At 35.3% G+C, this 27,870-nt stretch overlaps 5 protein-coding genes and 1 long non-coding RNA gene across 7 annotated transcripts; 1 reads left to right on the top strand and 5 right to left on the bottom strand.

Annotated features, from left to right (window-relative positions):
• Positions 1–5,750: 5,750 nt before the first annotated feature.
• On the bottom strand, positions 5,751–8,664 carry LOC111807370 (ADP-ribosylation factor). 2 transcript variants are annotated; one of them, XM_023693069.2, is made up of 7 exons: positions 8,514–8,664; positions 7,763–7,922; positions 7,200–7,270; positions 6,619–6,738; positions 6,387–6,505; positions 6,219–6,300; positions 5,751–6,032 (listed from the first exon to the last, which is right to left on the bottom strand). In XM_023693069.2, exons 2-7 carry the CDS (start codon positions 7,908–7,910, stop codon positions 6,027–6,029), a joined length of 546 nt encoding a protein of 181 aa, XP_023548837.1. In that variant the 5' UTR covers positions 7,911–7,922; positions 8,514–8,664; the 3' UTR covers positions 5,751–6,026. The 2 variants fall into 2 exon arrangements, with proteins under 2 accessions (XP_023548837.1, XP_023548838.1); XM_023693070.2 differs by having other exon boundaries at positions 8,408–8,617.
• An 848-nt stretch (positions 8,665–9,512) lies between these two features.
• On the bottom strand, positions 9,513–12,800 carry GLB1 (nitrogen regulatory P-II-like protein). Its single transcript, XM_023693129.2, has 8 exons — positions 12,523–12,800; positions 12,377–12,422; positions 12,167–12,194; positions 11,547–11,634; positions 11,317–11,384; positions 11,158–11,227; positions 9,977–10,012; positions 9,513–9,859 (listed from the first exon to the last, which is right to left on the bottom strand). Exons 1-8 carry the CDS (start codon positions 12,707–12,709, stop codon positions 9,792–9,794), a joined length of 591 nt encoding a protein of 196 aa, XP_023548897.1. The 5' UTR covers positions 12,710–12,800; the 3' UTR covers positions 9,513–9,791.
• Positions 12,801–13,691: 891 nt separating this feature from the next.
• LOC111806674 (uncharacterized) lies at positions 13,692–14,331 on the bottom strand. The gene has a single exon (XM_023692054.2). It carries the CDS (start codon positions 14,253–14,255, stop codon positions 13,860–13,862), a length of 396 nt encoding a protein of 131 aa, XP_023547822.2. The 5' UTR covers positions 14,256–14,331; the 3' UTR covers positions 13,692–13,859.
• Positions 14,332–17,018: 2,687 nt separating this feature from the next.
• On the bottom strand, positions 17,019–19,000 carry LOC111806670 (Pectin lyase-like superfamily protein). Its single transcript, XM_023692049.2, has 5 exons — positions 18,243–19,000; positions 18,124–18,168; positions 17,828–18,035; positions 17,674–17,755; positions 17,019–17,593 (listed from the first exon to the last, which is right to left on the bottom strand). Exons 1-5 carry the CDS (start codon positions 18,786–18,788, stop codon positions 17,089–17,091), a joined length of 1,386 nt encoding a protein of 461 aa, XP_023547817.2. The 5' UTR covers positions 18,789–19,000; the 3' UTR covers positions 17,019–17,088.
• A 6,273-nt stretch (positions 19,001–25,273) lies between these two features.
• LOC111806671 (putative protein phosphatase 2C 2) lies at positions 25,274–27,245 on the top strand. The gene is made up of 4 exons (XM_023692050.2): positions 25,274–25,603; positions 25,859–26,056; positions 26,135–26,370; positions 26,578–27,245. The coding sequence occupies exons 1-4, from the start codon at positions 25,427–25,429 to the stop codon at positions 27,146–27,148; spliced, it is 1,182 nt and encodes a 393-aa protein (XP_023547818.2). The 5' UTR covers positions 25,274–25,426; the 3' UTR covers positions 27,149–27,245.
• On the bottom strand, positions 25,978–26,636 carry LOC111806675 (uncharacterized). The gene is made up of 2 exons (XR_015423266.1): positions 26,496–26,636; positions 25,978–26,407 (listed from the first exon to the last, which is right to left on the bottom strand). It is a non-coding gene; the product is annotated as an uncharacterized LOC111806675 (long non-coding RNA).
• Positions 27,246–27,870: the final 625 nt, after the last annotated feature.

The following is a 27,870-nucleotide window of genomic DNA, read 5'->3' as shown; positions in this document are numbered from 1 at the left end:
AAACCCATATTGGCAACTTGGGAGGAAAAAGGTGAGTCCAAGTCTTCTTTCTTTCTCAATTTGGTCAACTTATTAATTTTTTTTTAAAAAAATTAATTTCTTTTTCCTTTTTTGAAGATATTTTTTTATTTGGTAGTTTGTTTGGAAGTCAGGTTTGCTCTATGTTTTAGACCAAGTGTGTCAAATAATGATGACCAATTATATCTTTATATTTATTTATTTTTTCGAAAAAAAATCTCTATTGTGTTAAAAATTCTGAAAATCGAGTTTGGAATTAGCCCATGTTTTAATTGACTTGAAGCTAACCCTATTTCGCGAAGTTCGGCCGATCGAATCTCATCCAACTCAAAACGAACCTATTGTGAGGTGGAAAATCAACATTCTATAAACGTCTTATTCGTAGTTTCCAAAATTTGACTTGATTTTAAAATAAATTTGATAACAAAACAAACGTATAGGTAGAAGTAGCATTTATTATAAGATGACATTTCGAAAACAAAAAATAAAATGGTTATCAAACGAGACCGAAGCAAATGGGTTTTGTTTAAAATTTGGTGGTAGGTAGGTTGCAACCATTGTAATGGAAAAAACAAAGCAAGTCAACGCCTGGCTATTGTCACGTTGACTATTAAGGCCATTGACATAATTCAGTAAGAGCATTAACCCTGTTTAAGTTACCGTACGAAACTTAACCAAAAATTGGTTGAAAATGGGAACGAAACATTGTTTATAAAATATAAAAACCTTTATCTAATAGACACATTTTAAAATCGTAAGGCTGATAGCGATACATAATAGGTCAAAGTGGACAATATCTGTTAACGATCGTGAGCTGTTACAGAATCATTAAATATTAGATTTTTCGAAATTTGAAGTTAATTAATAATTGAATAATAGTTAAGAAATACCCAAATTGTATTGAAGATGGAAAAAGAATAATTTTTTAGTGACCCATTAATTTAAAATAATTCCACATTTAACCCTTTTATTTAAATTCCCTTATTAATTTAATGTGAATGTGGAAATGATGGACCAAAATTAGAATATTATTATAAAAATAATATATAAGTGGGTGCCACCTCACACATGCTTCCTTGATTTTAAACGTTTATGTACGAATATATATTTATTTGTTTAATAAAAACATGTCTATTTTTTACTATATAATTTAGTTTTTTTAAAATTACATTAAATAAAAAAAAAATACATTTTAAGTTGTTTCAATTACGGAACTATCCTTGTTGACGTTTTTTTCCTTAAAAGAATCAATTAACTATCAGTGATGGGGAGGAGAACGAAACATTCCATATAAAGATGTTGGAAACCTCTCTCTAGTAGACGCGTTTTAAAAACTTTGAGAACTTGACTGTTACAATAACGAATAACGACAACCCCTTTAAATCTCGGTTCGATTTGAAAGGTTGAAATGAAAGAAAAGAATTGAACTATCGTTAAAACCATAGCAACCTTGTTTAGGTTATTACTATTAACTCAACAAAAAGGCTATTATAGTAGAACCTACACTTAGGGTTAGGTTTCTTTCATGTAGCTATGCATCTAATTGATTAGCTTTTGTAGATTCGATTCTAAGTTAGCAAAGTTTAGAAGTAAATTAGATATGGGTCTGTCTCAATTGAACGGATAGTATTCATGTTTCAAATCTTTCTCACATGATAATAATGATATATGGATATGTTCGGCTACTTTAAATTAGGGTTACACATTCGGGTGAATTTGTAAAGAATCATTGTCTCTTAAAATTTGAAAGATACCCTTTAAAGGAAGCTCGTGAAAAAAGAAAGTTCACCAAAATTAATTATATACTAATCGTGGTTGCATGTGTTTATCATGTAATTCTAGGACCGTGTTCAATGAAAAAGAAGAAACTTTACCTCAATTGGCCACATAATTAGTATATGTGTAAGTGTCAAAGATGCTCTTTCTAACTTTGGTTACAGTGTAACATCTCAAACCCATCACTAACAGATATTGTTCGTTTTGGCTCGTTACATATCGTCATCAGCCTCACGGTTTTAAAACGTGTCTATTAGGGAGAGATTTTTACACCCTTATAAGAAATGTTTTGTTCCCCTCTCCAACCAACGTGGGATCTCACAATCCACAAAGGGCCATCTAATACTCTTTGTAACAGTTCAAGCTTATCGATAGCAAATATTATTCGTTTTGGCTCGTTATGTGTCGCTGTCAACCTCATCATTTTAAAACGTGTCTACTGATAAGATAACGAAAATGAATGCATTATAAACTGCCACGTTGATTTGGAAAAGTAATTAGACAAAGAAAGAAGAGATGTTTGAATGATTTTAAGAACCAAATCTCTTAGCCAAAACCGCCCAAAGTTGCGTTTCAATGCTGTAAACTCATCTTATTTGAAGCTGTCTTCTTCAAACTCTCCCTTTTTTTGTTTCCATCACCTTCTTACACCCTTACACCTATCATCATTACAATAAAACAACCAAAAACTCAAATTTGATATCAACTTTTATCGAGTTAGTACCCATTCTAACGCTTCAAATTACACACCCTAAACTTACATAAACGTCAATCTTAACCCTTAATCGGTAAATTTTTTTTTTTTTTTTGTTAAAGTTCTTCGACGATTAATTTGTTAGATACGACGTTGATTTTGTTTTTCCGAAAAAAGAAACTAAAAGTCATAAATTCTCATAATTTCAATCAAAGATTTTCGTTGGAACCCTCTTATTTTGATATGTTCAATAATGACACAAGAATTCCAAAGGGTTTTAATTTGGGAAAGGAAAAAAAAAGGTTCAAAAAAGAAAGTGAAAGTGATAATTCATCATTTCCTTTTTTTTTTTTTACAATCATCGCACGGAGTGAGGGCGATCTTTGTGGTATGTTATATAGTTTACAATATTTGAAGGGAAATTTCTCGTTCTTCGTAAGTTTTATTATCGAAGATCGAACAAAATCGTTATTAGATACGATCTTTTGTGCGATACCCAAATAAAAAAGAGACACATAAATGAATCGAAATTACATCTAGATAAGAGAATCCTTATATAGATTCGTGTTGATCTGTGAGAATAGTGTTCACTCTTAGAAGGAGTAAGTAACGTGAATTCTGGGTATGGATCGTTACAAGTCGACACAAATGATCGAAGAAATTATAATCGAGATGATGATTAAATTAGTTATTATAGCAAGAACAAAAGTATAAATTAGGTAAGGTCAAAGTCAAAATGTTGAAATAATAAAATATTAATAAGAAGGGCCTAACATTCTTTGAATCATATAATATGTAACAAAAATTGTGGGCATTTTAGCTGTTAGGACTCCCAATTGGGAAGATAAACAAAGAGAAGGGTCTAAATTCAGTGGCACTTATAAGTGAGTGAGACCCACTTTTTATAATCACATCACTTTTAATCTTACCATTATCTTTTAACCAAAGTTTCGTTTTTGATTATATGGGTCGGTTTAGAACCTACCGAATAGGTCAAGGGCTAAGTCGAACATGAAGTAAGAAGATCATATTCACGACTTGAGAGTGAGGGTTAATGTTAGGAGTCGTTTTGGATTTGGTGAAATAGGTCAGATGCTTGAAAAATGTCATAAAATATAGGCTCGAGATGTACGTGAGTTTGAGCTCAAATATGTCTAGAGTGATGTAATTGTTGATAATTAGAAAAACACTATACCCCGAAGGAATACCTTCCTTTTTGGTGGCTCAATCATAGGAACTTCAACCCACCTTCCTTTTTGTTTGGAAACTTCATCGTGGATCGTTACATTTTATTTTCCTTTCTTAAAAAAAAAATGCTAAACATGTTTATACGAATAAATTCTTCTCATCTTCCTTTTGAAAATGGTTTTGGAATGGTAGACTACATTTGAAACTTAAAAAACAATTCTTTATGGTGTGTTTTATTTTAAAATTGGTGTAAAGTTTGAAACCTTTTGTATGTTCATCTTTAACAAACAATGTTATAAACAAAGGGAATTTCATAGCTGTTAGTGTGAGAAAATTTATTATATTTTGAAGATACAAAAGTTTAATTATTTTTTGCATCATATTCTATATTCTCTATGGGTAGAAAATATAAATAATTTAATTTCCTCCACTATTATTATTTTAATGTATATTGAAACTTGGGATTTAATTTTGATAGTCAAATTAGAAGGTTCTCCCATTATGAGTCTATATTATAGCTAACCCTATATTGGATCCAACCAATGGATTGAGTTGAGTGAAGTTTTGAGATTTGATTCAAATAAAAATCCAATTTTTATTAACCTAACCCTAATCAATAACATCATCAAAATTGGTTTGATTTGGTTAGGTTAAGGATGTTGTTTTGTTAGGCTACTTTGGTTGTGGGTATAGGTCAACCCAAATTCATAAGGAAAAAGATATATATCCATTTCTAATATAGTTATGGATGAGTTTGAAGCCATTAGTGTTAGTTTCCGTGTTCAAAAATGGCTCTAGAACATTCCTTGAGGGTAAGGGAAAACGACGATGAAGAACGTTTAGCTATGGTAAAAGAACGTCTAGAACAATCTTGTGCTCACTTTTATATGTTGTTGATGCATAGTTGGATGAGGAGGATAATATAGATTCCAGCAATTAGCCATGCAACTTTTTTCAATCGTGTATCAGTCTCGTTATAGTTTGTCTTGTATGTGCAATAAAGTTACATAGTATCTATTTTTCGTTGATAAAGGGGTATTTCCATGAATTTGTCTTGGTATCGTGTTCATACGGTTGTATTGAATGATTCCGGTCGTTTTCTTTATGTTCATATAATGCATACAACTCTAGTTTCTAGTTGGGCCGATTCAATGGCCCTATACGAATTAGCAGCTTTTGATCCCTCTGATCCTGTTCTTGATCCAGTGTGGAGACAAGGTATGTTCGTTATACCCTTCATGACTCGATCCTGTTCTTGATCCAGTGTGGAGACAAGGAATGTTCGTTATACCCTTCATGACTCGTTTAGGAATAACCAATTCATGGGGGGTTGGAGTATCCTAGGAGGGACTATAACGAATCTAGGTATTTGGAGATACGAGGTGTGACCGGAGCACATATTGTGTTTTCTAGATTGTGCTTCTTAGCAGCTATCTAGCATTGGGAGTATTGGGATCGAGAAATATTTTGTGATGAACAAAACCTCAAAACCTTCTTCTTTAGATTTGCGAAAGATTATTGGAATTCATTTATTTCTCTCTGGGTTGAGTTAATTTGGTTTTGGTGCATTTCATGGAATCGGATTGTATGGTCCATGAATATGGGTATCCAAAGTATAATTTCCTTCTAAATGATCGGTTTAAAGATGATTCATATCTAAGCTCATTCGAGTTGGACCTTCGGGTTTTTTTTGGTGTTTGTGTAACAAGGATAAGGGTTTGAAGAAGTTCTTATGGCAACATAGTGTTCACTGCCAGTTTGGGTTTAAAAATCAAACCGAACCGTGTGTGCACGACCATACAAGTGCACGGTGAAACCGTGCAATCAAATGTCCGATAAAACCAACACATTTACCATCTAATCCCCATCTAGTCAAGAAGATCAAAAGTTCCACTAAAGATGAAAGGTTTCTTCGATCGAGTTGGATGAAAGGTTTCTTCGATCGATCGAGTTGGGGAATGGTAGCTAAGTTTCTACTACAACCTAATCAAATCCAAGGTAAAGTTTTGGGGATGGAGCTAGGAAGGAGCATACAAGGCCATTGTTGATGTAATCCAATAAAGTTCCAAGGTGATTTCTTTTCAGCAAAATCCATTTCAAATAGCAAACATGATTCTCGTACAAATACATCCATCTATTTAAGAAGCATCATTAATTCATTACATAAAAACAATGCTATTGAGTCGATAACACCACAAAATACTTCAAAAATTTCTTTCATTATTCAGAATTCAAACCCAACCTAGGAATCATCCACCCGGAACATCCTTATAGATCACAGGGACTGCAACCAACAAAAATGACTTTCATTTCAATTTCCAGAAGCAATCCCACTTCAAATGAAACCCATCTATCCCTGCAAATGACGAGAAACAACACAATCATATTATTGAGTCGACGAACTTGAACCAGAAGCTAGTCAATTTTGTACACGAGAGTTCAGATTATGTTATCCCGAGACAAAATAAAACTAGACAGTGAAAATTATTAAGATTCAAAATCCCTGAGTGAAAAGATGGGTCTGAACATTGTTATGTTTTACCTTGTTGGCAATATTGTTTGAGAGCCAGTCAAGTCCTTCATACAACCCTTCACCGGATGTGGCACATGTGCTCTGGATGTACCTGAAACGGGGTTTCAAGACATTGTATTACTACCTTAATGTTTAAGCCATTTCAAGTGTTCAGAGTTGGATGATCATCAAATGTACCAGTGACGTTGTCGGAGGGAGTGAAGACCAAGCTTATCGGTGATCTCAGCAGCATTCATGGCATTGGGAAGATCTTGCTTGTTGGCAAATACCAAAAGCACTGCATCCCTCAGCTCATCCTGTAAGTGCAACGCATGAAATCGTTTAGCCAATAAACTAGAATGAAACAACTGTTTCCTGTAGCTTATGCAAAGGATATCAGAATCTGATAATCGATCTTTATTATGAGTACCTCATTCAACATTCTGTGCAGCTCATCCCTAGCTTCAACAACACGGTCCCTGTCGTTGCTATCCACCACAAAAATAAGTCCTTGGGTGTTTTGGAAATAGTGCCTCCACAATGGTCGGATCTAGGAACAAAACAGACATCAAATCAGTGGAGAGAACAAAGAGAGAAAAGCTAGTATTACCCATGTGCTAGATGATTGGCTAGCATCTATGAGTCCGTGGAAGCACTAGTATCAAATTATATACACGTTACATAGAAAATTATAACTCAACACTCATAAGAAAATTCAAAAGTTTAGAGGGGTTCACTTCTAAAATCTGTACTTGTGACTAAAAGCCAGGTAATACAACGAAAAAGTGTAAGGGCATATAAGACGCCAGATATTAACATCTATCGATCAACATTGACAGATTAAGAACAAGCATCTATCATGTTACAAATATACCATACTCAAGAAACTCTGTACAACGACAGCAACATTATCATTTGATTCAAAAAAACACTGTCAGAAGTCTAGCACCTCGAATGATCGAACAGAGAAAGTAGAAAGCCAACATTACCAAATAGGACCAATCAATGTACCTTGTCTTGACCCCCAACATCCCAGACGGTGAAGCTGATGTTCTTGTATTCCACAGTCTCAACATTAAAACCTGCACACTCATATACAAGTCAGTTAGCCTAAGAATAAACCACTGTTTCAATCAGCCACTTTCGCAACATCTCGGGAATCTCATGCAACTATGACAGAAAGTTATGATTGTATGGTTCACTCATAGCCTCTAATCAGCCCAATATTACAAAGGAAATATCCCTCCTTCCGTATTGATAACAATTGGAGGCATACAAATCAGAGATGAAAGCACAAGCCCTTACAGGTCCTAGGTTCTTAATTAGATTAATTATCCAGAGATCCATTATAAATTCAACTACGCATAGATAAAACAACAATTCATTATAACAACTCAGATTTTTTGTGATGATGAACATGATGGTGCAAACAAACAGGGAACTGTCAAGTTAAACAAACATGTTTAATCGATACAATCAAGACACAAAGCGTCAAATTGTTGTAAACAGAAAGCATCAATGCCGCCATTTGCTAATCCATAAATTCAATAGTTGGATATGATACAACGACTTACCAATGGTAGGAATGGTGGTGACAATTTCTCCCAGCTTGAGCTTGTAAAGGATCGTTGTCTTACCAGCTGCGTCGAGACCCACCATGAGAATTCGCATCTCCTTCTTGGCAAAGAGCCGGCTGAAAAGCTTGGTGAAAGACAGCCCCATTTTTCAAGTAAACTGAAAACAAATACAACAAGCCTGCATCAGTAAAATAAACCAGAACAATCCTCCCTTAAAATACACTGACATCAGATACTTAAATCAGCCAAAAATGTAAATAAAACCCAAAAGAGAGGAGGATCCGGTATTTTGATTCAAAGATTGAATACCCTAGATTCAAAGTGAAACAACGAACAAGACCATAAAGCCATTTTCATCCACAATTCAAGCCAAAACCAAGTAATCGACATAGCACAATAAAAGCATTAAAAAAAGATCCCCAATAAGACCGCTCGATCCAGTACAATGGAAACACAATCATCCCACAAAAGTAAACACATGCATCAACGCAAATCCGATTATAAACATGCCGAACGCAATCCAAAGCAAAGAAGGGTCAGATCAGATCCAGATCAGAGAATTCAAATTAATCAAAAGCCATGAAAGAACAATCAATTCCAAGATAAACCGAAGATCAAAGAGGGAAAAAAAGAGGGAATCACCAGAGGACAGATCCAAGCAGAATGAATCAAAATTAAGGGTAAAATCCACAGGATTGTGGGGAGATCTTGGAGAGAAATGAGAGAAGCGATTGAACAAAAAACTTACGGGACTTGAAGAGTTCGGATTAGAGAGATCGGCCCCAAATAGAACGATAGAACGATAGATCTCTCTCTCTCTCTCCTGCACACGAGAGAAGCTGACCTTCGCAATCAATCGCGCATTCGTAATTTATGGGGCTCTTATTTTTATAAAATTAAAATATACTTTATTTAAAATATAAAAAATAAAAAAAAATCAATAAAAATGAATATTGTCACGACGTGAGAAAACGTTCGTTTGCACGGTTTTTCCTTAGCTTTTTTCTTGTGGTTCAATGACGCCGTTATGACGTTGCTTAAACTGTAAGTGCTGTTTGGGAGAAAAAAAAAATTCGAATCTCGGGTCGGCTTCTTTATCCGTAATCGGGATAGTATTGATCCATTCCCAAATACTTATGTTGGAAAAAAAATTAGGAGTTTGTTGGATTCCCCTAAATAAATAAAAATTTAAAAACAAACGTTGCCAGTAGGGTCGGGTCGGTAGCTGTGAAAGTGAGGGCGGAGAGATCCGAGAGGGTTGATTTGAGGATATTTTGGTCATTTTATATATTATAAAACTTCGATTCTAATTAAACACTTCTCAATTTAATTTGAAGTTATATACTCGAAATCATTTTATAATAAATCATTTTGAGTAAAGATTGAAAATGACGTTTTTTTTTTTTCAAAATTTGACATATAAATTTGAGTGTAATTCATGGGTGTGTTTAATTAAATATAAAACGATAAGTAACATACACCAAAAAGGACGATAACATAAAAATGAATGAATGTAATGGAAAAAGATGAAGAAAGGCACCTATTACCATTTCAAAAATCGATGATGGGCTGACGCCGCTCTTGCCATTATTAGAACTAAAAACCAAGAAATAAAATTTGTATTTTACACGAAATACACCCGCATATGGAAAATTTAAAACAAAAGTTGTGAAATCCCACGTAGACTGGGAAAGAAACGAGTGTCAACGAGGACGCTGAGCTCCGAAGGGAGGTGGACTGTGAGGGCTGTTACAAAATTATCGAGTTACAAAAGTATTGAGTAGTAGCGTTTAACATAAAATCAGTGGTACATTAGGAAATGGTGCAGTAACTTAGGCATTGATTATTGCCGAATATGGTTCATTTTTATGACTACAAGAGGCAGCGACTTACCTGACTTATAACTTATAACTTACAATTTATTTTATTTCTCCTCTCCACAGGACTGAGGAAGGCATCGGCAAGACCATGGAAACATGATTCAAACTCCAAAACATCTTCATCTGCTAGGATTTTCTCCTTATTGTCATACTCGATCAACAGCCATGTCGGATCGCCCTCCAGTCATCCTCTCCGCTCTTTCTCCACGTTCGCCTGTGAATTGGGCATCATATAAGATATATACCAATGTGATATGAAATAATCTTAATGTTTTTCAAGTTTCATAGAGGCCACTTGAAATTTTGATAGTTGGCCAAAGCTAACAAGTACCTGTACGAACTCTTATCACGTCTGAGATTGGTATCACTGTGTGAAGATGAAAAATGTGTCAGAAGTTCGATAGGAGTCTAAAAGGGTTCATTAAATAAAGAAAAATTAATTCCGAGATTCGTTTTTCTTCCATGTGTGCATTTAGATACGTGCTCCAGATTGCAAGCATAGGGCATGATAACTTAAATGATGAAATCTTGTAAAGTCGATGTGCTTCATCTTAAAATCAACTCTAGTAAACTCTAGTTATATGGTTACAATTTTGGGTGGATGATAATCGAGTTATTGTGTTTAAGGCTTTTATTTACTTGAATAAAATTTACATAGTGTTTCATTATGGTCATAAAGTATGAAAGTTACAACTCTAGAAATGTCTCAGGAAATGTTAAGTGTTTTCATTTTGAAGCTATATAAAGTCACGTTATCTTTGTAAAGAGACTTGAAAAATGTAGTAAAAAAAGCATTTGTGATTTCTTTTGGCCAAGGACCAAGTTTTTTTACAATTCTATGTAGTTTAGATTGCATGTTTAGAAAGTTAGACATGATCGATCTTGCTTGTGGAGTGTTTCGAATATCAAACAAGTGTTCTTGTCTTGAGATATTCGATCGATAAGGTTATCTGAAATTTACTTTCGCTTGGAGTGATTCCTTATCATTAGGGCTAAGTGTTCTTAGCTTTTCATTTAGTCAACGGCTAAGTTTCTTTGCAATTCTAGAGTAGTTTAGATTGCATGTTTAGAATCATTCAAGCTAGACATGATCGATCTTGCTTGTGGAGTAATTCGAATCTCAAACAAGGCAAGTAATTCGAATCTCAAACAAGTGTTTTTGCCTTGAGATATTCGATCAACAAGGTAATTTGAATCTTACTTTTCTTCCCTTGTAGTGATTCCTTATCACTAAACTTATAAAACTGAACAATTTATCTCACATTGCATCACGAAAACTTACCATTTTTTTAGTTTGTTACTAATAATTAACACATAAGGTGCTAATCTAGTGAACATAGGAAACTAGTGTTAATGGCAATGCATGAAATCAAACAAGTGAAATTAAAAGACAACACAAATGAACAGCTCAACAAACAGGACAGTAGATTCAGAGAATAGAAATTAAGCAAACAATTAAGACATAAGCAGATAAGGAGCTGAGCCATTAACAAAAATAAAGTTATGTTTTACCAAAAATTTTGCCATCACCAATTTCGCCAGTTCTTGCCTCCTCAATTATCTTGTCTATGACAGCTTCAACCTGATAAAAGGATACTTAAATTTAATCATAATACCCATGGATTCTAATGCAGTAGTTTGCACAATATATATGTGCAAAAATTATTTTACCTGTTCTTTAACGACCACAATTTCCATCTTAACTTTAGCAACAAAGTTGTCTTCAGAGAATTCAGACCCTAAACAGTAAATGAAAGAGAATAAAGTTATTTAGAATCATAAGCAAACATCAGGAATGACCAATGGGAAATGACATGAGAATCTAGAAACAGACTCACATGTACAAATAGATTCCCCTCACCATGCACCAAGACAGAGAGAATCATGAAAGAAAAACTTACCACCATGCCTCTCTGTGGATCCACCTTGAGAACCAAAGCCCTTCACTTCAGATACCGTGACACCTCGAATACCCATTTTCAGCAATGCCTTTGTTTTTCTCCCAAAGAAACAATAGAACAACTTAATGCAAATGCTTTGCAAAATAGGATATTTAAACAACAAAAATCTGCATAATCTCCATTCTTTGGCTATCATTAAAGCACATAAAATGTATACATCTTTGTCAGGTAAGCACATAAAATGTATAAAGGTTAAGAAGTTCTTAACATGACATGAGTCGCTAATGTTAGCATTCTGGACGAGCACCAACCGTTCATTGCATTACACAATTGGTAGTATGCAACCAATTAGAAATGCAAGTATGATATCAACTGGTAGTTTTCCCTCCCTCGATAGCCTCAATATTATGATCCTAAACTACGCTTCCTATGATGCCAAAAAATTCAAAGTTAACATAATTCTGTTCCCCCGTAGTCTCAGGTGCCCTAATTTTACCATATCGACCTTCCGTTCAGTGCATTACACAACTATTTCATATTCGACAATAAAACCAAACGAGATTTTGCATATTCCAAATGGAAATTACGAATGACCGTGTTCAAGGTTAACCAGATCTTACCGATGAAACATTTTGGATTCTCCACGGCCTATCTCGTCCATATACACCAACATAGCACACAGATAAATACGTATCAGATGCAACAAACTCAGCAAGATTACTCAAAGTCTTCAAAAGATAAATCCAAATTATAAACTAAAGAAAACGACAAAATCTACATTCACGAACTCCAAATGTAGCAATGGAGAACACCATGGAGCCTATCCGTACCTGAGGATCGCCTCCACTTTGTAAAATTTGGAATCAGGCACATAATCTACAAAGAAAAGAAAACCGCATATTAAAAATTAAGAAGCTGAGGATCCAAAATCCGTTTGTGAGCACAATATATAAAATGCGAGGCGAGTGATGGATACCGAGAGAGGCTTGGGCCTTGACTAGAGGAAGGATTCGGCGATTGGAAGGCTTGTAGGCGAGGTTGAACTGAGAGAATCTGACGGCGAAGTTTGGAGTGATGGAAGAAGAAGCGAAGTGAGGAAGTTTTGGAAGAGGAGAATGGAAAGGAAGGAGAAGAGCGGTGGGGTTCGTCGCGGTTGCCGCCATGGAAAGTTGTATGCCAGAATCAGAGACGGAGCAGAGTGTCGAGCTGATCGGAAGCCTCGTAGTTCACGTTGGGGAATTTTTTGTGTTTTTGTCCATTTTCTAAAAAGCAAAAGCCCATTTACTTCAACTCTTCATGGTCACCAAAGGCCCATAGGGAAAGGTTGAAACATGGTCAAAAGACATTTTTGTCCCCGCCATGCAATTAAGGATCGTCTTCTTAGTAATAGGAGTGTACACTCAACCCGATAATCCCGACCCAACCTAACTTAAATTATACGGATTGTATTGGGTTAAATAGCATTTCAGGTTAGGTTTGATTTTTTTCAGAACCCAATCCAATTCAAGTTGGGTATGGATTTAGAACCTAGCCTCGTGTCACATTTTCATGAAGCCAAATAAAAAATTGAACAACCCGACAACCTAACACTAAAATAGAGGGTTGGATTGGGTTACTAATTCAACCAACCCAAACTTTCTGCCCTGACCGATGTACACCTTTCTAACTTGGCGTTTAGATTAGTTTTGACAATTAAATAATATAATTTAGTAATTCAAAATTAGTAATATCCCTAAAATAATGAAATTTCTAGCCTAAAAATATAAATGTCAAACTCATAATTAATACATTACTTTCACAAAAATTTTAATTTTTTAGATAAAAAATTAAAATTTTAGAGATCATTAATACAAATTTTTTTAAAAAATTATATATTTTTAGAAAATTGATTATGCGACATCTTATTAAAAATTAATATATAAATAAATCGAGACCCCGAAAACATTCTTGAACATAAAATAACTAAGAAATATTTAAAAGAAAATGAAAGTAATTGCTCATACCATCACAAAATTGATTCTGTACGAGTCGATCATATGCAAAGAAGCTAAGAGAATAAATCAAAATTTTGAGTTGTTTTGTCGTCGTGCCATTGTCGAGTATGAGTTGGCCACACCGACTCAGATTTCGGGTCAGAGGAGTTGCTAGTCCAAGTTCTCAGTGAGATTTTTTTACCAAGTTAAATAAGTAAAAAACTTCAGAAATAAATTAGTCTCGTTCAAACATGTCTATCTCTACCGAAAAAAAAAAAAACATATTTTTTCTTGTGATGCACGTGAATGGTAACACGACATTAAACCTATTGAAGAAGTTCTAGAGTGACAAATTAAGATCCAAACAATCAACTCCACTTGCCACTTTCTTTTCCTTCTTCATCGGCGGCGCCGCCGCCGGAGTGTCTTCTTTAACAAGACAACAACTCTTCGGAAGCTCCACAGCCGCTCCTCCGACTTGTAAATCCTCATCGAAATCCTCTCTCTCGAACCTCAAAATCCAACCCGACTGATTCTGCGACGTTTCCGTCGTCTTCATCCTCTTCCTCGTTTTCTCCGCCGCCGTTTCACCGCCATCGCCGTTCACCACCTCCTTCCTCCACCGATCACGTATTTCCTTAAAATTTCTCACCAGAGCATAAAACGTCTCCATCTCCACCTCCTCCTCCTCCTCGGCGATTGTCCCCCGCGGCGGCTGCCGCTTCTGATTTTCCATCACCAAAAAAAAAAACTCTTGAATTTCCGTTTAAAAATATAAATAACAAAATCTGACAACGCTTTACACGCTGTCTTGCGATATTCTCGTTTACCGTCCGGTTGAACTGACCGGGCTATATAAGCTGTGGAAACTTGGAAGTAGAATTGAAAGACCAAAATGCCCTCCAACTAGCGGCGGAGTTTGAGGGTATTCAGGTAATTCTGGAGTCGGTGTAATTATTTCTCCAAGGCATACTGACGTGGCTTGCTAAAACTGTGTAGAGCTTACAAGGCTTGCTGACGCGGCCATAATGACGTCATTGTAGGTGTAATGGTAGTGCACGTTCGGGCCCACAGTAATTCTACTAAAAAGTTATTATTTTATTTTATACTTTAAAAAATATTTACTTTTAAATTTTGTTCATATCCTTCTTACGTTTTTTTATGAAAATTAATTAATAATTAATTTAAAAAATACATAGAAACTTCATTAATGTCTTTAAATTTATAATATATATATATATTTATTTTTTTTTTTTAATTGAAGGCATATCCTAATATTTATTTATAAATATTTGAAAATAAGACTTTAGAAGCTTAGACTTCAGAAGTCAATTATATTTTAGTAATATTTAACTTATTTAAAAAAAGCATATGAATTATATGTCAATTTGTAGTTAATTAAATACGTGGACTTTGTGGAAAAGTCTTTGAAGGGGACAGTAATTCAACATCCAAACATTATTGTAATACAATAATTAAAAATAATTAAAAATAATAATAAGACTTCATAGACTTGTAAGTCACAATCATCCTACCTATATATATATATATATGTTTTAATATACCTTTATGAATGTAAATTACACTCATTTGTCACGTTTCCTAATCTTTTTATTTTATTATATCTTTTAATATATTGTAATAATCGAGCTTTACAATATTTATTTTAAGTTTTATTTTTTAAATAATTTTATTCAAATTTTATGAAATTAAAATAATTTTCACCGTGTATATTTTTTTATCAAGAAATTAGAGGTTTGAATTCTCTATCCATCCAATCAAATAAAAAATTACTTAATTAATAATAATAATTATTATTTTAAATAGTAATTGAATTATTTTAATTTTATTTTGTTGTCGATTTAAAGGGTTCAAAATGCAATGATAAAATTGGGGGAAATTAGGGGGAAATTGAGACATAATTATTATGTTTCCAATTTTCTTGCATTTATTATTATCCGTACACAAATCATCTTCGAGAGGGAAAATTAATTAAATAAAAAAAAAAAAAGAAAATGAGTGGATGACATCAATTTTATTAATTCATGGAAAATATTTAAAGGTCAAAATTAAATTGAAAATTAAGGGGGGACTATTTTAGTGTAATTTTAAAAAATAATTGTATTTATTAATTATGAAAAAAAAATCATTATTATTTTTATTTTGAGGTTATCTTTTATTAGCGTGTTTTATACACTTATCAAATTCTCTTTAAATATATAATTCTTTAATTAATAAAAAAAACACATCAAAGCATAAAAATATCACTTTAATTGGATTAAATCTGAAAAAGTAATTTTTTACTATTTAACTTTAAAAACTTTCTTTTAAAAAATCATTTAAACTTTTTAAATCTAATTATATAAAAATATGCACAAAAAAATCATTTTTTAAAAAAATAATAATGATTTTTCTAGTAATGGGCTTTATGGGCCGAAAATATTGAAAAAGGCCGCGTAAAGGCCCATGAGAAGAAAGGACGTTCAGGCATAAGGTTGGGCTTGGCCCAAATATATAGATGATAATGACGTGGCATGTTATTAAAAAATATATTATTTAATTAATTGAGTTGTGTTCGGATTAACCTAACCCGAGTCGGGTAGGTGGTCCGGTGTGTGCACCGACGTGCCAAACTTTGGGACATTGGTTTGTTTGTTGATGGTCGCGCGTGCTACAGAACAGCCACACCAAATGAGCCCACCACCTTCCACTCAAATCCCACCTTTTTCCCTTTTTATTTAATTTTTATAATATAGTTTTCTCTTTTAATTATTTAATCCTATTTCTAATTTCATCTTAATAATTTCATTTTCTAATTTTTAGTCGAATATTAAATATTAAATTGGAGGGACGGGATTGTTCAGGAATCAAATTGTTATAAACTCATAAGGGCATGAACTAAAATGTCTGGCTAAATTAATAAAAATATCCCTAAATTTTCAAAAGTTTCAATAATATTCTTAAATTTAAGAAAAAAAAATTATACGTATAGAAGCTCGAATATGACTCAATGGGTTAAAGCATATGACCTCGAGTAAGTGGTCAGAGATTCCCGAATTTCGTCTCCTACTTGTTGAACTCATTTTCTTTTATACGTCATGAGAAAACCTATCCTACCGAACATGTTTCTATCAATCTGAAGAATTTGTAAGGACGAGAATGAAGAAAAGTCATTTTCTCGAACTCGACCAACCTACAATCACGCTTAATCGAGTTGAAGAAATGGAAAGAATAGACCCAATCCACTCATCAAAAAGTTAGGATCATTGTTTTGGGAAAAGGACTTAACACCATCATGAATGCATGCCATTTTGAAAAGAACAAAAAGGAGACATGTTGGTGGGTGAGTGCAATTTTTTGTGCATATATTCGGAGTGCGAATAACGTTCGAGTACATCTTTAACTCAAAGTCGACAGATATCATGATATAACGTAGCTATAAATCAACTACTTAATAAGAGTTGTTTTTTCGTGGTATCGTGTGACATGACATATAAACTTGATCGGGCCTCGTTTCAACTACATTCGTGATTATTTTATATACATATGATTGTATGTTGAGGTAAGGATCAACAATACTCATTGTCATTGTTTAATTTGATAGAAGAAGGAAGCCCCTCTTGCAAGCATGAGACAGGGGGAATGGTAAGTGTTTGAAGATCTCCATAAGCATTCCAACAAAAAGGGTCCAATACTATATCTCCTTGAGCAGGAAGGAGCTCGATCTCCGACAACGTTAGGTTGGTACACGGGACGGCGTCGCTGCAGGCGAGGTGCATAGGCGAGCTTCGAATGTCGTATGTTCCTTTGATGTTTGTGTATTCTATGTCTGATATTGAGACAGCTGAGGTTTGGTTGGTGCAATCTTTGGTTAGACAGTAGAATTGGTCGATAATGATGGGATTCCTAACGTTGTCCATGTGAATGTTGCTAAATGTTATTCCTCTTACGGCTCCGTACCCACCTTGCCATGTCTTGATCCGAACACCGTTGTCTGAGTCTTTGATCACCGAGTCCCTGACCGTTATGTTTGTAACACAAGCTCTCGAGTTTCGAACACCAAGACTTCCGATACTGGGCCGAAATAAAACGGTGTAAGAACGGGAGATTATTAATATCTTAACTAATTGAACTACTACTAATTTATACCATACCTGATTCCATGACTTGGTCCACAAGTGATGTTCCGGATATCGACATCATATGAACCCGACCCAATTGATACACAATCATCCCCTACATAACGATGAGTAGAATCAGGATTTATAATTCATACTCTTAGCAAAATATACTTTTCAACCAACTTACCATTGTAAATGACTGAATTATATATCCCAACGCCATTTGTGTTCTCGATGTGGATACCATCAGTGTTGGGACTAAGACCCGGAGACTTTATATGAATCGACTCTATATGAACATTTTTGCAACCGTCGAATCTGAAGTGAAACTGAGGACTGTTTGTGAATTTAAGTCCTTGGACGGTCAAATTCGAGCTCATGAAGAACCTTATAGCCTAAAATGATTACAATGTGATACACGTAAGTAATTTCATCATATCCCGATCTTAATAGAGAAGTATCATATGGTCAGCACGAACTTACAATTGGGCTGTCACACGGTCCGGGTAACGTGGTTCCATTTGGTCCCTAAAGTTTTAAAATATCTTCGTGTTAGACGTCGGAGACATTTACTTAAACATCGAAGAAGATCGAACCAATACCTTGTGTGGTTTGCAAGGAAGATCCCACCATTTTTGACCTCGCCCATCAACCACACCTCCACCCTCTAAGGACATCCCATCAATTCTATAAAACACCAGCCACTGCCGGCGACTAGCATTCCTCGGCCAGGCATCAGGGCCATCCGGTGGCATCAACGTGCCATCAACCCACAACATGAGATGACCATGGCAAGGGCCAGTAAAGATTGTTGATTGAATCATAAACGAGTAGCCATAAGGAACGAGCACGACCGCAGCATCGTCACTCTGGCACGCCGTATCCCAAGCCATCTTGAACGCCTCGGTGTCGTCGGCAACGCCATCGCCGACAGCACCAAAGCCTCGTACGTCGAAGATATTCGTTTCGTTAATGTTATCGCCATCGCCCGGTGAAGGAGAAGGAGTAGGAGGATGTGAAATGTAGCTACGTTTATGATGGTGAGAGTGTTTTTGCTTGGAATGATGATGCCATCGAGCTTGAGAAGAACAAAGAAGACAACACAAAAAAGTAACACAAATTGACAATGACAACACAAAATTAGACATTTTTTGAGATGGGTATGTCTCAAAACACTCAAAAAACACTTTCTTCAACGAAATTACTTGGATTTCTCAAGAACCCAAGAGGGTATTTCAACATGGGATGAACACAAAGCAAGAAAGGCTGAATCTTTGGCTATATAATGAGAGAAAAAACACAACTTTAAGTGAAAGTGGAAGGTGAATCAAAGGGTTGATGTTGAAATTATTACTTTTGGATTGATTATTTGAGCAGTGGAACCGACCAAATTCATGTAGGCATTGACCTTTAATACACAAAATGGAGAGTGGCATTGAGTGTTTGAGAAAAAGGAAGAAGAAAAGGGCAGTGGGATTGGAGATAAGCCTCCCATGTTCTTCCCATAACCATGCCTCACTTTGGTCCCAAATCTAGTTTCAATAATCTGACAAAAATTCTATATTTTTTCTCAAAAACAAAACCCTAAAGTTTCAAGCTTTATAGGCCTGCCTATTAATGAGGTCATTAGTACTCATAAAAGCCAAAATCATTGTCAATTATAGGATGATTATTGTAACATGTTTAAATTAACTTTCCGAAAAGATTAAGAAACGTAATCGTGATGTCCCACATTGATTGGAGAGGAGAACAAACCACCATTTATAAGGGTGTGGAAACCTTCACCTAGCAGACGTGTTTTAAAGCCTTGAGGGGAAGCCCGAAATGGAAAGCCTAAAGAGGACAATATCTGCTAGCGGTGGATCTGGGTCGTTACAAATGGTATCAGAGCCAGATACCAGACGATGTGTCAGCCTTCTCGCTGTTCCCCCGAAAGGGGATAGACACGAGGCGGTGTGCTAGTAAGAACGTTGGGCCTCAAAGAGGGGTGGATTTGGGGGCGGTCCCACATCGATTGGAGGAAGGAAAGATTGTCAGCGAGGACGCTGGGTCCCGAAGGAGAGTGGATTGTGAAGTCCCACGTTGGTTGGGGAGGAGAACAAACCACCCTTTATAAGGGTGTGGAAACCTTCCCCTAGCAGACGCGTTTTTTGAGGGGAAGCCCGAAAGGAAAAGCCTAAAGAGGACAATATCTCTTAGCGGTGGATCTGGGTCGATCTAGGTCGTTACAGTAATCATATGTTGTAGTGTTTTCCATGTATGAGATTCCACATCCGTTGGAAAGAGAAACTAAACATTTTTTATAAATGTGTGAAACTTTGATAAAAACCCTAATGAAACCCTAATCACTTGACCTCTTCGGCTACTAACCCGAACGTTAATTTTTCTCGGTTTAAAAACGACGAACAAGATGGGTTTTTCTTCTTCTTCGGGTTGAGCTAGTAATTCAAGCCACATATTAAGAACCAAAGATGCCTTGAAGAGTTTTTTTTCAGTGAATCTGGTACTTAAAATGCTGATTGTTGCTGTTGTTGGAGAGATTCAAAAGCTGTTTTGAACTAAAAAGAACATGTTTTTGGTCACAGCTTTAGGCTTAAAAAGTGAGGATTTAAGGTTATTAATTGGTGCAAACAGGTTTTGATACTTGTAAATTGCAGAAGGAATGTAATAGACAACTACAAGTGGGAGAGTGGCTGAAAGGCCTGCTTTTAAAGCAAAACAAAACAAAAAAAGAAACCCCATAAGAGAATTTTGATAATTGTTTAATGAAAAAAAAAAAAAATCGACACGTCGGGTTGAAACAATTTAAACCATAAACTTTTAATTCTAATACCAGATTAGAAATCACCGATCTCCACAATGATATGATATTATCCATCTTGAGTATAAGCTCTCATGGATTCCACAAAAAAGCCTCGTACCAATGGAGATAGTATTAATTGATTATAAACTCATGATCATTCCTAAACTAGCTGATGTGGGACTTTCATCCAATAATTACAACATCTATCAAAGGTCGGTTTAAACCATGAGGCTGACAATCATACGTAACGGGCCAAAGCGGACAATATCTATTAACGGTGGGCTTGAGTTGTTACAAATACTATTAGAGCCAGATCAAATTGAGCTGTGTGCCAACGAAGACACTGACCTTCAAACGGGGTGGATTGTGAGATCCCACGTCGATTGGAGAGGAAAACAAAACATAAACCGATGAACTGAAAGTTTAGGGTTAGAATCGATACAAACTCGTAGGGTTTATATGAAAGTTTGAAACTTTTTTTTTTTGTTTGGGTGACTTTTTGAGTTTGTGGAAACATGGTATGTGAGAGTGGGAGTAAAACGACATGACAAAGGGCAGTGGAGACTTGGTGGTGCCCTCTGCATCTCCATCCATCTTCTTTACTCTCTCTCTCTCTCTCTAACACTGCCTCACATGCCTCTAACACACACACCACAAAAAGCTATTTCTACTTTAAAAAAGAGCCCCAAAGTTTTATTCAATTTGTCTCTCTTTTTACGTTAGAATCTATATTCTATTAGGGTACCCTCTATAATGATACGATATTGTCAAGCTCTTGTGACTTTCGTAATAGCTCAAGTTCACTACTAACAAATATTGTTCATTTTGACTCGTTACGTGTCGTCGTCAGCCTCACGATTTCAAAACGTGTCTACTAGAGAGATGTTTCCACACCCTTATAAGGGATGCTTTGATTTTTCTAAAAAACATCGTACCAATGAAGATAATGTCTCTTACTTAAATATCCAGAATGTTCCTCTAATTAGTGGACGTGAGACTTTAACACAAAAGGGTTTTAAACAAAATAAGATTTAAACCTATCTCAAAGAGTGTTTAAAGAAGATTCCCAAAGAAAAGAATAAAAAGAGAGATATTTTAAAGGAAGAAAAAGGGAAAAGTGTGTAATTTGCAAAGAGGAAGACAAATTTGTGAGTAGGCAATGCCAAATTGCCAATTTTGACTTAGGGGTCAAATTTTTGGCCACGCCTTACCCCACTACTCGTGGTGGGCATGCATTCAAAATCGAGCCTAAACCCTAATACCTTCTCGAACCCACGTCGATATCATATCTAAAAAGAACGTTGACTGAGAGATTTGAATCTTTGACCTCTTAATCGAATATACGTGTCTAAATTAGTTGAACTATGTGTTAGTAACCCCCGACCCTCCACAATAGTATGATAGTCCACTTTGAGCATAAGCTCGCATGATATTGCTTTTAATTTTATCGAAAGACCTTGTCCAATAGAGATGTATGACATATAAACGTTTATTCCTTTTCTATTTTTGTGATATTTTAATTATTTTTAGCAATTATATTTTAGTTTAACTATGTTGACGTGTTTATGCTTTGTTTTGGGCCTAGATTGAGGCCCGGGTACTTAACAAGGTGATGGGCTTAAAAAGTCCGGTTTTGTCGGCCCAAATTTGGAAGGCCCAATGTGGAATAATAAATTATATTTCGATTAAATTATTCCTTTAAATTTACTATTTCATTAATAAATTTGTGTGGTTGGTTGGAGAGAATCATTTTACTGTCCCCAATACAAACAAATCAAATTCGAACACGTGTCAGATTCATTTTTTAATTCACTATTTCACCAATTATTGTCTTACTCCGATGTTCAATAAAAAATTAATTCATATTATCCACCATTTATTATTTTTAAAAATAGTTTAAATCATTTTTAAATCATTTACAAATCATTACGAAATATATTTTTAATACCAGAAGAATCACACTATTTTATATTTAAATAAATAACCTAATAAATAAAGTAATATATATGTATGTATGGAGACTATCCATTCATGATAATATAGTTTTTATGTCGATCCATTAAAAATAAATGAATAGTTTTGATATAATAAAACTCACGATTCACCCTCTTTCGGGAGTTCAGCATCTTTGCTGGCACACCGTCCAACTCAAGTCTACTCACAATTTACTTCATTTGGCAGCTCAACGTCTTTGCTAGCACACCGTACGGTTCAAGCTCATTACAATTTACCCCATTAGGAGCTCAGTGTCACGATCATGCTCGTCCAAGACATGTTGTCCATGGCCGCATGCCCATGACAAACCCAACCCTTTATGTCTTTTCATATTCCAGTGTTTTATTTTTTGTATTTCTAGGAAGTATGACGTTTCAGAAATATCATGTCTAGACCTGTCAGACATGAAATGTCTCAGAATGTACTATAGGGGAATACGATTAGTTGTTAACTTCTCCATACCTAAGGTTATATACTGTGAGCCGTTGTTATTTCTCTCTTGCTTGCTTATATAACGTCTCTTTAAAAAATCTCTCTCTGCCCTCGTTTTCTAAAACCTTCTCTTAAAACCGAGGCCAGAGGCTCGAGCATACGTCGCTTGGCCGTAGGCAACGTAAGAATGAATTGGCTTAGCTCACTTGTCGTTGGAAAGTGAGTGCCGCACAATCGCAAGTCCGCTGCCATCAAAAGTGCGATTGTGACACTCAGCATGTTCGTTCGCATCACAATTCACTTTCCTTGGAATCCTAGCGTCTTCGTTAACATATTGTTCGGTGTCTGGCTCTTCTATTATTTTTAACTGTCTAAATCCGTTGTTAACAATATATTATCCACTTTTGTCCGTTACATTTTTCAACTGTATCTCGCAATTATTTTTAAGTATTTGGAATAAAATATATTACAAAATAAATAACTTTTGGTAACCACACATATAAAGTGTTTTAAGTTGATGAGACAGTAAAAGGTGGCACGTGTTTGATGGAAATACACACGTCTCTGTGGTTTCCTCCACGTTTATCTAGAACAACTTTTTCTTTTTCTTTTTTTATTATTTTTGTTCACTATAAAATAAAACACATGCATATCCTTTATATTAAATATATGTTTTTATTTACAAAATAAATAAATAAATAAGAGAAAATTAAAATTAAAATTAAGAAAAGTACAAATTGTGGAAATTGATGTCATCAATTAGGATAAATATGAGAGAAATAAAATCAATTACTTTTAATTAATATAAGAAATAATCAAATTAATATAATAATAATAATAATAAAGAAAAGAAAATTAATTTTATTTAATGAGTGGGTTGCTGAACTACACCACCCAAACCAAACTCAATCCCCACTCACAATGCTCTAAAATCAACTTTTTTTTATTTTTTTTATTTTTATTTTTTTTATTTTAACGTTTATTAGACAAATATTATCGATGATAAATAGATCGATGTTACAAATAAATTAAAAAAAGGATCACAATAACACTTTATCATGACATTGATCGTGTTAACTAACGAGCTTATGATGTAATCTCATTAAACTATATGTTTATTTTAATCTAACTTAGATATACTATGTGAGATCTCATTCTTTATAAAAATGTGGAAATTTTAAAATTGTGAGGCTGACAACGATACGTAATGGATTAAAGTGGATAATATCTATTAACGATGGGCTTAGATTATTATAAATGGTATTAGAACTAGGCACCGAATAGTGTTCCAGCGAATATGTTGGCCGCCATGAATGTGGATTGTAAGATGGTTAAATGTATTTTAAAATTATAAGGCTAATAGTGATACATAACATGTCAAAACGGACAATATCCATTGGTATGTATTTTAGGGAATGATCGACTAATTTAGGAAATGATCATGAGTTTATAATTAAAGAATACTATCACCATTGCTGCGAGGCCTTTTAAGAAAACCAAAGTAAAGCCTGGAGAGCTCTAAAGTATTGAACAAAGGGTGTACTTTGTCCGAAGATTCCGAAAGAAAAAAAAAAGAAAAATTTAGAGATAATCTATTAAATGTCGATAGATGATTTTCATCTAATATTAACGATAAGAATTATTTTTTTTAAAGGTAAAATATGTCGATGCATTTTAAATATAATATTATGTAAGAATATATATATATTTTTTTAAAAGTGGAGAGTATTAAAAAAATGTATAAATGGATGAAAAAAAAGGGAATTAGAAAAGTTATTGATAATGGACTAGAGACTATATCAATTTAAGCCACTCTTTTGTTGACACGTGGTGATAGACCCACCAATTTATTCGAACCGCGTCTGAAACCATCTGACGGGTCGGCCAATTCTGACACGTAATTCCAGCACTCCTTAAATAATTGCTTACGTAATCTCAACCCATATTAATTTTATTATTTAAGAAAAGAAAGCACTATTATTTAGTCTTATCGATAATTTTAATTAAATAAATTAATAGAGGATTATTATTTTTTTTAAAATTATCAACATATATTTTCTTTTCGCTAACAACTAAAAGTCTAAAAAAGTAGCCTAATTTCCACGTCGGCAGGCATGGAAACAAGTCGCTAGAAAGCTCTACAGCTGCCAGACCCATGATCCTACGTCACTTAACGCTCTCCCTTTGAAGAAAAACAAAGTCAACGCAATTCAAAGGAAGGCTATTTCAGTAATTTTGCAAAAGTTTAAGAAAATAAGCCTGCCACGCGTCAATGTGAAGACGGTAACGTGTCTTCGTAAACAAGTCCCGATAACGGCGTTACGTGCTCCGTCTCCTTCCATGAATTTACTCTCCCCCGCGTCGTTTCCACTATATATTGTTCTTCATCGCCGACTTGTTCAAAAATATTTCCGATCAATATTCTAAAATTTCGAGAGAAAAAAAAAGAAAAAAAAAAAGAAACCGATCCGAATTCTAATTCATACTTACCGATCTTCTTGTTGTAACGATTCTGATCGCTCTGTTGAAGAATCTGATTCTTTGGTCAATGTAAAAATGGTGGCTGAAGCAGAGGTTATTGTTTGTCCGAAGAGCCTCCCAGTTTTGGAGGTGCCGTATTACCGTAAGGAGACCCGTCTTGAGGAAATTGAGTCCATTAATGGTGGTATTTCGATCAATCCGACTCTCGATCGTGTTCGTGCTTCCGAACCGATTTCTTCCAGTTCACAATCGGTATGTTCTTCTTCTTCTTTGTATGGGTAAATTCAACCTCTGAGTTAGGGAAAGTAACAGTAATCGTTACGAAATTGTTTCTGTGGTGATCGGGTTTGATTTCGGGGCGATAGTGATAGTTCTGGATTTTGGGGTTTAGATTCTTTGGAATCATGATTTCGAGTTCATCTTTGTTTGTATTTTGTGCAAAATTGATCTGTCGTTGGATTCTGAGCGTTTGTTTGAGTTTTATGATATTTGTTTCTGCATCTTCAGGATATTAAACCCATGAAGAAAATTCCAGATTCCGATGCCGATAAGGTGATGGATAAGGAATTTCCGAATCTCCGGTCGGGTAGCTTTGCTGATATTGGACCGAGGAGATTCATGGAAGATGAACATATAAGGATAGACGATTTGTCTTCGCATTTAGGATCGCTGTTTAAGTTTCCTAAGCCAAGTGCTTTCTATGGGGTGAGCTCAGTTCTTTGGATTTGGGTTGTCTTTGTATACTATGGACATGATCTGAGTGGAGTTCCTATGCTTTTTCAGGTGTTTGATGGACATGGAGGACCTGAAGCAGCAGCTTATATCAGAAAGAATGTTCTTAGACTCTTTTTTGAGGATGTCAATTTTCCTCAAATGCCAGATTTCGATGAAGTCTTGCCGGAGGAGATACAAAATTGCCTCCGGAAAGCATTTCTTCTGGCTGATCAAGCTCTAGCTGATGATTCCGGTGTCAGTAATTCGTGTGGGACGACAGCCCTGACAGCCCTTGTGCTTGGAAGGTATGTTCTTCCTCCCCCATGTAATGATCCTTCGTCCCTGTATTTGTAGAGTTTGTTAGTAATCACGAATATCCGCAATGGTAGTCCACTCTGAGCACTCTAATGGTTTTGGTTTCGTTTCGTACCGTTGGAATGTGGGACTCCCTCCCAACACTCCTTGACAATCAAGAGCTGATAGCATTTAATGGTGTATTATCTGTTCTTCAGGCATTTAATGGTGGCGAATGCTGGAGATTGCCGGGCTGTTCTCAGCCGGAATGGAGAGGCAGTAGATATGTCACAAGACCACCGGCCAATTTATTCGCTGGAGAAGCAACGGGTGGAAGAGCTGGGTGGCTATGTTGATGGTGGCTATCTGAACGGTGTTTTATCGGTGTCGAGGGCGTTGGGGGATTGGGACATGAAGCTCCCACATGGCTCTCCTTCACCTCTCATTGCAGAACCAGAATGCAAGCAGGTGGTTCTTACAGAGGAGGATGAGTTCTTGATCATAGCTTGTGATGGGATTTGGGACGTGATGTCGAGCCAGCAAGCGGTCAATGTAGTTCGACAGGGGCTTCAACGACACGACGACCCGGAGCGGTGTGCTCGAGAGCTTGTCCTGCGTGCTTTGCGATTGGACTCTTTCGATAATCTGACTGTTGTGGTGGTTTGCTTCTCTAGTTTCCATGGCGACGGTTCCTCACTACCACAGCAGAGAAAATTGAGATACTGCAGTCTGTCTGCGCAGGCTCTTTGTAGTCTGCAGAGATGGTTGGATAACAGTGGATGCCAATGAGTGTAACTTCTTCTTCCTGTAAAAACGAGCACTGCAATCCCATTTATTGTAATGTAAATAATTTTCTAATACTAAGTTTTCTTCCGGTTGCTGATTATGAACATGTACTAAATAAACCAGCTGGTCTCAGCATATTTTTGTGCAAGTACATTAACTTTTTTAGTAAAACATATGATGTAAGCACGATTGTTGAAGCTGAACTAAGTTCTTGTGTCATAAACACTCAATAATGTTTTAAACTAGTGGTGAGTAGTTTAAAAGATTGCACACACAGTTTATTCCATTGGCCTTCTCCACTTCTCCCATAGATGGAAGATACCTCTTCCCCCTAAACGACCAATTTTGTTTCGATCGAACCCCCTTTCTCTAATAAGTTAGAAGTCTTCGTAAACATATTAAAGGGTTAATCTTATCCCGCAAGTGACATAAGGGTACTCTACTCGTTTGAATTCCTTGTTAGTACTCGTTTGAATTCCTTGTCTTGATCACTTTGATGTTTTCTTACTGCTTTCATGATGTATATTTTCTTTTAATATTTTTTAAGTGTATGACATATGACAGATATGCTGGTAGACTTGAAATGTCTGTATTACAGGGAAAACACTCTCTTGCTAGTCTTATGAAGATTAGCTCACAATATATAAGTTGTTTTTATAAATTCTCTCGAATCTTGGTTTCAAACTTTCTTTCTAAAATCTTTCCCTACCCCATTTTCTAAAATC

This window comes from Cucurbita pepo, chromosome 12, assembly GCF_057944985.1.
Source record: "Cucurbita pepo subsp. pepo isolate OVF chromosome 12, ASM5794498v1, whole genome shotgun sequence".
Taxonomy (NCBI): domain Eukaryota; kingdom Viridiplantae; phylum Streptophyta; class Magnoliopsida; order Cucurbitales; family Cucurbitaceae; genus Cucurbita; species Cucurbita pepo.
The sequence above is the reverse complement of the archived record's forward strand: the minus strand, read 5'-3'. Positions and strand labels throughout refer to the sequence as shown.